Below are 11,946 nucleotides of genomic sequence, written 5' to 3'. Positions count from 1 at the left end.
AAAAAAAAGAATGGGTGGGGTAGGGGGGCCTGACACAGTAGGAAAGCTTGGCATTAAGCTTACTTTTTCCAAGTCATCCATAGCTGATTTTAGCTTGCCTAACTTTCTTCGTATTGCTCCACGCCTGCAGTATTGAAAAGCTGAAGGACGCCCAACCTTTTCTATTAGATCAGTCAGTCTTCTTACTTCTTCTTCTAAATCTTCAGTACTAACTACTGCATCATCAAGCAGAACAGGTTGTATTGAGTCAACTAGTTCTATTTGTAGATTTGTTTCTTTAGAGCCCGCTGCCTTAGCTCCTTCTAGCAATTCAGTATCCTTCTCAACAACAGTCCCACAAGCAGGGAATGTTTCATCAAACCAGCCGCTCCAGATTCCACTGACCCATGTACGAGCAGAAGTTTCTTTTGGAATTCCACCCCTCACTTTAGCAAACTTTTCAAAATCCAACAAACAAGGGATGCTTGGGCTTTGATATAGTTTGATTGCTGGCGACACCTTGATAATGAATTTATTATGAATAAGAAGTCTTCCTAGAGACACAGACCTAAGGAAAAAATATATTAAAATTAACTAAATATTTCCAGCTATATTAATGATTAAATTACAGTCTGCCAGTCAACAATTAACAAGAGAGTTGACAATACAGTTATGAATAATGACGACTTTTAAACACCAGCCACTTATAAAGAATACTGTTGAAGTTATGGGGTAAGCAGATTTCTGAATGATCTGTGATCCCAAGTAGTTCAGTGCTTATTTGCAATTTTCATGCTAATTTCTTCCAAAAGCTCCTAACTTCAGTTTACAATGACAGTGCTAAATTTAAGAAAGGACAATATTTCAGTTTGGCTAAATATGTTGATGACAAATCCTAGATGGATGAATATATTGATGATATTCAAAGGAGGCCATGAAAATATAAGAATTAGCAATCAAAGTTAAACAACTTCAACAAGACCACATGAACTTGAAAGGACACATCCAAAATTGTAAGCAAAGAAAACCTGTCTGTTCTGAAAAGAGCCTCCACAAAGGATCATGATTAATATCTGCTTGGGAACTCGAAGTAAAAGAAACAAATCTTTAACAGACATGTTTAATATTTTTCACAAAGAATACTAGCCTTGCTAACATAGAATGAAATACTAAGAGACAATACTAAATCTATAATGCTTTTTTATAAAAGATATGTAATTATAATATTTGTAATATTTTAAATTTGAAGATCCCACTGAGAAAAAGGGAAACTGAAGGAAAAATAAAGCAATCTTATGTATGAATATATAAAATAAATCAAAGATTTATGGATAAATCCATGGATTAAAGAAACTGATATGAAATACTTAACAACTATACAGTACTGTCTAAAAGAGAACTTTGGAGAAAGGTCACTATCTCCCTAAGTTTCCTCTTATTATAGCAGTTTATCACTCAGTAATTTCAGTATAATTGATTTTCTTAACAATAAACATACAGAAAGGTGTAAAGACAGAAAAAGGAGAACCTGAATGTGAAACTGGACTGAAGAACCAAGCCTAAGCATCAATATAAGTTACACTGGGGATGCATATCAGGACTGAACACAAAACAAGAACAACTTTGGGAGGTTTTTTGAGCTTACACTTTAAACACCTGTATTTAAAAAGTATCATTCTGCTAAAATCAAAACTACAGTCTGGATTTTTATTTTTTTTTTTTTTTTTCTAAGGTAACCTGTATATAAGTAATAAGCATTCACTAGAACAATGTTTTAGAGCAATACTTAATATGTAAAAAGATAACACCTGTAATTAGATAATACAGCTACAAATTAAAATACATTATTTTAAATGGCAAAACAGTAAAAAAACCTTTTAAGAATTCTTGGAGGTTGGTTTAATTTCTTAATCACAGCTTCTAATTTTCTAGTATTTATTGCTTTCCTTGATTTCTTCTTCTTCTTTCTTTTTGGGACAATAACATATTTAATTCCAGCCTTTTGAGCTCTCTTTGCAAGTACACTATCCTCTTGTCCAGTCAAAGCAGGCATATTTTCCACTGGTGCGTTTGTCAGCTTTGAGGGGCAATCATCACAGATTTGATTCAAAAGATGCTTGGCAGGGGAGCTTTTCACAATCCCAGTCTCAACCTTTGGCTCAGCTATTTGTTGCTTCATAAACTTCAACTCTTTCATGCTGGTTTTGAAATTAGCTGATATCTTTAATACAGTTTCATGTTTGAAAGTAGTCATCTCCGGAGCAGAGACTGATCTTTTAATCAAATTTATCTGGTTTAAAAAAAAAAAAAAAGGATTTTTTTTTTCATTTAAATGTTCATTTGAATTAATATTTATGTTTTACATTTGCTTGGTTTGAATAGACTGATTTTGAATAGAATTATAAAGAAAAAAGCAACAGGGATACTACACTTGAAAAACACATAGTATTGAATGGGACAAAAGAACCACACACCTCCAGATATGCATCAAAACAAAGACATCTGAAACATTAAGTGAAAGTTATTTGAAGCTCATAAAAGGCTAAAATTAATTTTCTCTAGAATTTTATCATGAGAAACTTGAAGTAGATAATCCTCTCTCTGTAGGAATGGAAATTTTAAAGTGAAAAAATGTACACCACTGGGTAACGTTAACAAAAAAAAAGATGAACAGAGATACATTCATAACATTAGAACAAAAGATGAGACAGCTGAAGTTTGGAAATACGATTGTACTATCTAGAAATACAGTTGAGATCTGAATTGAATTAGGCATCCTTATATTGTGTCCCAATTCCCGAATCACCTGACTAAAATAAAAAATAAAAAAGAATAACTGTTATGATCTGATGTTTAATTGTAGTCATATATTTATATACATGTTATATATATTAGTTATATAACAGCTGCAATTTAAAAGCATATTGCATCCTACTCTTTTAGTTAACTCCATTTCACTTGTCTTACACTATAATATGAGACATAACACAAATTTGTCAAAGAAATTAAAATGTAATTTCATATCCACTACCTGAAAGTTAGAGAGGAAAGAAAACATTTGTTAATCTGAAAAAAAAAAAAAAAAAAAAGCAGCATTCAACAAGACTACTTGTATTTGAACAGGAAACTCTAATGCTTAAAAAATAAGTAAATAAATAAAGCATCAATGCTCAGTTCAAACTGCAGACATAGTGTTTAAGTTACTCAATTTATTATTAATATATAAACTATAAACTCCTTGTTGCATAGGTGTAAAACATGTACGATTTATTGCAGTTTAATGTATTTCATGAAGCACCTAACATTACTTCAATAGACATTTTAGACATCACCTTACGGATTGTAAACTTAATGTTGACACCACTATATATCAGAAATCCAAACCAGATACTACAAATCCTTACTGGTCCACTGATCCACATACACCATGTTGAAGGAGTAGACTCCTCTCACTTACCTCTTTCCAAGTGCCTGTAAAGTTAATGGGAGAGTCTCATTACAAACCTATGTTCTCCTAATAGGAAACTAAAAGTTTTAGCTTAACCAATGACTTGAAAAAGATCTTTGAAGTGCTCACTTTTCATTTAATATGAAAATATTAAGTTCAGTGTAGTTCAGCATAAGAATTTCTTCTACAAATAAAAAAATCACAGTTTGGGAACAAATAAAAGTAAGTATAAAATACCTTTGAGCTCTCCCTGTCAGAAAAATGTGAGAAAGACTGGCATCTTCTCAGCTGATTTTCTGTCTATAAGTCAAACAAAAAGTGAAAGTAAATCATATCACAATAAACCAGGTTTCGGTTGTTTCAGATACACAAATACTCAGCTGTACTTCACATCCTTTGGTAAGGAAAGATTTTCCTGTGGGATCTGGGTAAGCTTTTACCTACTTCTACCTCTCAGATCCATTCACTTAAATATGTTTACATGGAGTTAGCACTTTGAAGTGAATAGCATCATTTGGCACTTGAGGCTCTCTGTGAAGCCTATGGCTCTCACTACTGCATTGCCTCTAAAGACCAAAGGCATTTAAAATGTGCACGATTTTATAAAGGGACAGACTGACACTACAACTTACATTCATAGTTCTCGCTTACAAATCACCTGCACAGAATTTCTTGACTATTCTTTAACATTTATAATACCTTTGGGGAAATTCTACATGAAACATTCACATACTTGGAAATATTCCTCTTCCCCTGTTCTCCTCCTTGCCTCCCTCTGTTTTTTTTTTTAGATGGCTGTATGTAGCGGAACATCCAGTAACCTTCGCTGTTGAGCCCCGAGAAATCTCTTATTTGCATTATAGGTGCTACTCCAAAAGCAACCAAGAATAGTCTCAGGTTCTAAAACATGAAATCTAGCATTTTCTACATATTCAAAAATGAACCAAATATAAATACTGTATTTCATTTGCACACATTTCAGCAGTCAACTATACGTATATCGCTTTATGACTTCAAACTACGAATTGTTTTACTAAGCTTAATTACATTCAAAAAAAAGACCATAATACACACCGGCAAATAACCATAGAAATCAAGATCAGCTTGCTCAGCTTCTAACTCTTCTTCATAATCATTTAAAAAGTCTTCATATGTGATATCTTCAATAACATTGCTCTGAAATATTAATATATTCACATATTTAAATAAGTACAACATTATTATTTGTCAGCTACAGAAACCATAGTAACAGACAAGTCAAGCCTATTTGAGCTAAAGAGATAGATGATCAAGATCAACATCACAGAAGCCATTTATCTTAAGCTACTGAAGGACAGGCAGTGGAACATATTTAGTAAGATCAAGAATGATACAATGCAAAAGGGGCATATAACCTGAAATAAACAGTTATTGCTACCTGATTCCCTAAAGTTTTTATCTGTACCCTCCGTAATTTATGTCAGCTCACAGCAGTCCATATAATAACACTAACACAGCTTTCAGTTCAGTAAGGCTAGGAAACAGCAGATAACATCAAGTTTATTCCTGCTGTTAATTAATCCAGATGTGTCAGTTAAATAATACTATTTAGTGTATATTAATACAAACTGTACATTGAGTTATATACCACACTTATAAATAGTGAAGCATTACTAAAATAGCAGTTCAAAATGCAACTATGACATTTAACAAATATAACATGAGAAAATCAAATATTTTTGCAAAAGGTATGTTTTCAGAATATTTACCTCATATTTAGGAAATAAAATTTCCTTCATAGAAGAAATCGGAGCAAAGAATTTTGGTGGAACAGGAGCCCAAAACATTTTCAAAGCTTCTGGATAAATGGAAACCTTCAAAACCAATGGAATTCAGTTATCATCTAACACAAACCAAGTTTATTACTGTCAGTATTGAGTCTGAACTATTAAGTGATAAAATATGATTCTGTACATGATTTTGTAAAAAAAAAAAAAACACAAAAGAAATCCCCACCACTTTAAATCGCACCAAATACAATGAAATTTTGTGACCTATAGGGTCTGCCACCTGAAAGAATTACACAGTTTGTAGTTTTGTTTGTTATTAGCACATTACTATAATATTATTACAGATGAGAACTGAGCCATGAGATGTTAGAATAACACTCTCCATCAATAAAAACTTTAAATATCATTACACTGTATCTTGTCAAATGTCAAAAAAAAAAAAATCTTTACTCCTAGGGGTTTCATGCAGCAGAAGAAAAAAGCAATTAAAAATACTTCCAAAATATTGTGCTTCAAATGCAGAATTGCACAATTACATGACATAATGATTAAAATTATTTCTTACTTTCTCTCCTATGAGTTGAAGCTGTGCTTTTTTAAGACTATAATCAGCTTTTTGCCACTCAGCTAGAGTTTTTGATGTACGAGGTAGAAGAGAACAAATCCCATCTTTCTGATTATTCTGAAACAGTTCTGAAGCAGGAAACTCCTTCATAACAAATTCTGCAGCAACACAGAAGAGGATTTAAGTTATTTGGATGCTGTCAGGTTAGAAATTGAAAAAATGAAAAAGTAGGTAATTTTTAATCTAACTGAAAAACTTTTTTTTTTCCCCTCAGAAGAGCTAAAGATTGAAATGAATGAATAATGAAACTCATTCAAGAAACCTACTGCTAAGCCTCCAATTTTAAGACTTCCACAATTAGGTCTATGGTGTATATTACCTGTAAATAAAGTCATAATATAACAGTAACCTCCAAGTATGAAGTGCATTTTATAAAGTAAGTAACTTTATGCATGGCAAATACACAATTCAAATACTGTGATTATGATCAGATATACTTAAATGCTCAAGAGAAATTATTTCAGCAGGAATGTTGGGCTGGTTTTGAGCAGTATTTTTTGTGATTATTTTGGGATCAGATTCTGATTATTGTTTGCTTGCCCTTTATTATTTTGAATAAACTTACCTATGGCAATCTCCTTGGAAAAAAAATTGAAAGTTGCTGTAGTAAATAATTATGCATCTTAATTTTCTGTCAATGTTTCAATTTCAAAAATAGCGACCACTTAAGCAACACAATATAACTCATACTTATCTACATAAGTCCATATATACATATAATCCTACAATAACTTATCTTTATTTCCTTTGTTTCTGGCACCTGAAAAGCCAGATTTAGATCTGAAGAACATATTACTTCTAAGAAACTAGCGAAACTATTTTAGAGAATAGCAGTAATCACTATTCCAGGTCTACTATCATTCATTACTTAAACATGTATTTTACAGGATTTATGTAAAAAATGATAACATATTTTTTACTTAAGAGAGTAGAAAATACATCTGTATATTTAGCTATTCTTGTTGCTTGTTTGACAGTACAATAATTACTTCTGTTGTCACTTGTATAATTATTCAGTACCAGAATTACAAGCACAAAATATATTAAATGTTTCATCTATTGTTATATGTACAGAGGAACAAGAAAAATATAATTAGGTATATGCATGCAAACTGCATATAAAGTACTTATGACATAAACACAATTTTTCGTAACATATTGGCACATTGGTATATACCAACACTGACATCTACTGGTGTTAATCAGATTTGGGGTAGTTTTCAAACACTAAATAATGAAGTTTCCTTGTGTTTTCGTGGAATTAAAGTGCTTGATTCCTGTTACTTACAATGCCACTGTCAGGTGTATATCTGCTGCAGCGGGCTTCATTCACACTTAAAATAGAAATATGTTGAATTTAATTTAAGACTTATCAAAACCCTGTGTAAATGGGAGCAGCAGGGAGGTCTCGCTGTAACTAAGAACCAGCCATTTGATTTAGCAAACAAAATGCCTCTGAAGTACAACCTCATGTTGAAAAGGAATCTTTAAAATGCAGCACTAGTGCAAAGAAAGATTGTAGACCTGAGAGTACTTCTTGAACTCTTTCTGGAATGTTCCTTTCTTGAAGTGGAAGCTTTGAAAAAAGGCCTGTTTCATGTAAAACGAACTGAAAGCCTAACTTTTGGCGAGTGTTTGGCTTTCCTAGTTTTTGTTTCCATTTAAGTAGTCCATGGTTTTGACTCTTCAAGGTGAGAGTCTGCATAAAAGGTATGTCAAGAAGTTATACAAGATAGAGAAAGGTATAAAACAATCAAAAGATTCTTTAGCATTTGACCATCTTAAGTGAACAACATAAGAGTTGTTACTCTTTTAGGGCACTTTTGTCATAAATAGTTCTCAATTCAGTGAGTTTATACCAAGTAATAAAATGTGAGTTAATGCAAAACAACATTCAGGCTTCTCACTTCTGGAAGACAGAAACAACACGAAGGAAAGCAGCTCAATGCAATAATAATAAATTCTAATAATATTCTTATTCCACCTGCTGGTTAATAAATAAAAATTCAATCAGAATGTTTCCAGGAGATTAAAGCATTCCTGCTTGAAGGAATTTTAACAAAAATAAGATGAAGCTAAAAACCATGTTAAAATATTCGCAAGATTTCTGTCAGGAATGGATATGATTGTCCACATATAATGTTCATAAACATACATTCTGATTAACCCTCAAGTCTTTATGGCTAGAGGGTAGTATTTTTAACTCTCAAACAACTGATACCTGCAGAGCATGTCAAGATTAAGCAGGACATAGAAAGCAAGGGACCTTTGTCATACATAAAATAAACACAATGCAGTCAGTCCTAGGTTATGGCTGACCTAGAGATGTATACATATTGATAAGTAATACTCTGCTCTGTTATATGTTTATTCACATAATAATGTGAATGAAAAGTTCTTTGTTGTTTTTTAAACCTCCAGATATTTTTCACAATGAAGATAAGGCTTGAAAGCAAAATAATGATTGCTTTATTAATCTGATCCACTATAAAAATCATACAATTATAACTTGCTTGACAAAGTCATTTAAATTTTACTATGAAATAAATAGAAATCATGCTTATTCTCAGTTAGGTTATTTGTATTTGTGAAATTAGACAAATGCCAGGAATTTGTCAGCAATAGATGTGAGCAGTGCAAATAAACTTAAGTTAATACCATATAAAGGATGTCTGTTATGTTCAAGGCTCACATAAGTCAAAAATAGTAACAGACTGTGGCAGATTACGCCACTAGATGGCAGTGCTCCAGAGTTAAGTTTTCTAGTTTTTCCAGATCTAACAAATTTGAGCAAGGATTTTGTTTGTTTGTTTTTAAGAAAACAGGCATCTTTTAAAACTTCTCATCTGTGGAAATATAGATCTTCATTGAAACTTTTCTTCTGACACATAAAGCTCACGCTCATCCTTCGCTCATCAGCTAATCCTTGAAAACAAAACCATTTTCAAGCCCCATCTTCACATAGCTTCCACAGTTCTTAGTTTCACTAGCATCTCTTTACATTACAGCATCCTGTCCTCTACTCACTTCCTCTATTCCTAGTAAAATGTTCAAGTAAACACCTTGTAGAAGTTGCCTCTCCAAAGTAATGAATCAGTATTCAGCACCAACAAAAATATCAGACTACCTACCTCTAGAGATGCTAGTGCTAGCTCAGCAAGTCTGAAGTTCAAGGATCTTACGAGACTTTGCAGTATTCATGGTTTTCCCACTACTTGCTTTCATCACTATGGTGAGCACTCCCATCGTTCAATAGGTAACATTCACAACATACTAAAATTAAAGCTTTCTTTTAATCTCCCTAATAAGCCATTTGTCATGACACTGAGGTCTTACAGTTACTCTCAAATTTGTCTAGACTGAAATGTCAGCTACTGAGTCTGTTAAGTTTTCATTTATGCAAGTTCTCCTGCAACAGAAACTACGTCACTTAGGTAACAGATTAAAAGCATCTCTTATTTCTTACACAAAGACCAACATAATGATCTTTTTAAGCGTCTTCACACACAACAGGCATTCAAGTAAGAGAGAGATCACATACAGGAATCCAGATTTCTGTTTGCTCCCCAAGAATGATATTTGGAACTCACTGTTAAGTGCATTAAGCACACAGCATTCCTACAAACCTGCATGTGGAAGAACGGCAGAACCTACAGGAAATCTACTGCCCCTTTCTTAAACTTAGATTTCTCAGAGACTGCAAGCAGAAATTTTCCTCCATTTCAAATCCAGAACATGGAGCCCTTTTCTCAGAGTACTCTTTTTTTTTCTCCCTCCAATGAAGGGGAGATGTGGTGTTTTGTTGCTTTTTTTTTTTTTTCTTTCTTTTGTAAGACAGCAATGGGAAAAAATGCAACGACTGACGATTTCTATCTCTTCATGACAATTCACTATTGAAGCACAGAACCAGGGTATGAAAATTCATTGCTTATCTGAGGATTCAAACCTCACGCACCACTACGTGATTTGACTGTTCTGGGTGCAGGAAGTTGTGCTGCTGAGCAGAAAAGAATGCAAAAATCATGTAGCCAGGAGAAAAAACAAGTGGTGGCATGATTGTCTCAGTTGTAAGAGCACTTACCTGGAACAAAAAAAAAAAAAAAAAGGTCTGTACAAGATTTCTAACCCCAAAACTATTACTTTCTCTACATTATTCAAAATGTCTCATCTCCATTTTAACATACATTCTTGAAGGTTTGAATCTATTACATAGCCATCTTCAGTTACTTATCTTTCAAGAGTGCAAAGCTCTGCTCAGAATCACTGCTTTTCAGGATACAATCTCCCCTCCTACAAACAATGACTTCTATTCCCTATTCCTAGTCTTACGACTTTGCATTTGGCTGCACTAAAATGCATGTTTTTCAAGGGAGCCCAAGTTAACAAGCTACACAAATTGCCCTGTAAAACTGACCAGTCCTTATCCTTATTTACCTCTCTATCATTCTTTAGATCACTACAAACTTTACAAGCAATAATTTTATATTTCTGGAACTGGTGCAGTACAGAAACTCAGTTGCAAATTGTCAGTCTGAAAAATCTTCAGGAAAAACTTGAGTGTAAAGGTTCTAGTTCTAAGATCTTCGTCCAGAAAGACACAGAAGAAGGAAAAAACATAACTGAAATAATATGGAGTGAAAAAATGAATATTCTTCATGTTGTTTAGTTTTATTTCACATTATTTTAGCGTAAACTATGTTAACAAAACAACAAGTAAGGATTTAGGAATTCAAATTTTAAAAAATGACAATGCAGTTATCATGAGTACCTCTTACATACACAATTAGTACTGTTGACTACAGGTCTATCCAAGATTTCATATGTGCTTAACTTTGTATGCATTGAACTCAACAGAACTTTATTAAATTACTTAAAGTTATGCTTGATCCTAAGTGCTTGAAGAATCAGGATCAATAAGATTGTCCATTTGATAAAAGGTTAGTGGCTGTACACTTTATACACCTTCTACTCTTGCAAAATTTTACATTCATTGGAAGCATACTCTAAGTGGTCAACATCGCTTGTTATTTCAGTGGGACTCCTCATTAATAAAGCTAAATATAAAAACTCATTCATAACATAAAGTGAATGTCACTCTTAAAAATTAACACCACCTTTTACATTCTAAGCAAGATAAGACTTAAGACTTTTGGGCTATATAATTTAAAGCATACCTTACAGACAAGGTAAAAAAAAAAATAAATCAAGCCTTTTTATTTGCCACTTCTGAGAAACTACTAAATACTGAAACACCACTAAATTATTTCTCAAAATATAATCCCTTAATTTACAAAATTAATTAAATCATAGTAACATCAATAATAAGTTCATACCTTTTCCTTTCAGCTTGTTCTTTCAAGTAAATATATTCAGAACATATGGATTCTTTCCGCCTATTTTCTATATCCTCTGCTGTAAAGAAGATATTGTGACCTCTTCTGTCTGAAGTATGATAAATTCTCGAAGCCATTTGTAGATATGGAGGCAACATAAATCCGGGAAAAGCAGTACACAGATGATGAATGCTTAAATAACTTTGCTGTCTAGAAAGGGAATAAAATAAAAAGTCTTAATAACCATTCTCTGAATTGTAGAAGTATGCAACTTATCTAAATACTACATTGTGACATTACAGACCATAGTATATAAATTGCTAATAATAAATACTTGGCAAAAGTTGCCTGGTAATCCAGATGACTTCTACTGAAAGCAGAGTTAATATCATTTGGAGTAGGGATGAAGGTGAGGGGACCCACAGGTAAAAACAAAAACGTTGGTAATAATCTTAAAATTAAAGAATAACTGCAGTAGTCACACTTCTACTTTCCCAAAGTAGAGCTTTCACGCTGTCTGCCCTGAAAGCTCAAAGTATCTAAGTAGCGTATATTTACATCTTGAATTGGGTATTTGAATAAATGTTATGTTCAAATGTTATGTGTACATTCATCTGTGCATTCTCTCTCGTGACAGAACACCGCGTAAGTACTCTTAAATCTTGGAATGAGTTTTTTTTTTATATGCTATCATTTGAACTTTTTTCCTTTCAATTTTCAACGTTTCAATTCAGCTGTTCATTTTAGAGGGAAGCACGGTACCTTTGACTATCTTTAAAAAGTTAATATCTA

General features: G+C 32.8%; 1 protein-coding gene across 1 annotated transcript in view; it reads right to left on the bottom strand.

Moving 5' to 3' along the window:
* Nucleotides 1-11,946, bottom strand: part of TTC6 (tetratricopeptide repeat domain 6) — a 68,508-nt gene that overhangs the window by 41,877 nt on the left and 14,685 nt on the right. Inside the window, 8 exon segments of the mRNA XM_019616123.2 lie at nucleotides 64-547; nucleotides 1,854-2,269; nucleotides 3,665-3,727; nucleotides 4,502-4,603; nucleotides 5,176-5,280; nucleotides 5,762-5,919; nucleotides 7,106-7,155; nucleotides 11,155-11,364. Coding sequence (XP_019471668.1) covers nucleotides 64-547; nucleotides 1,854-2,269; nucleotides 3,665-3,727; nucleotides 4,502-4,603; nucleotides 5,176-5,280; nucleotides 5,762-5,919; nucleotides 7,106-7,155; nucleotides 11,155-11,364 — 1,588 coding nt within the window.

Source organism: Meleagris gallopavo, chromosome 5 (genome assembly GCF_000146605.3).
Source record: "Meleagris gallopavo isolate NT-WF06-2002-E0010 breed Aviagen turkey brand Nicholas breeding stock chromosome 5, Turkey_5.1, whole genome shotgun sequence".
In the NCBI taxonomy this organism is placed as follows: Eukaryota; Metazoa; Chordata; class Aves; order Galliformes; family Phasianidae; genus Meleagris; species Meleagris gallopavo.
Note: the sequence above shows the minus strand (reverse complement) of the source record. Positions and strands in the feature narration are given on the sequence as shown.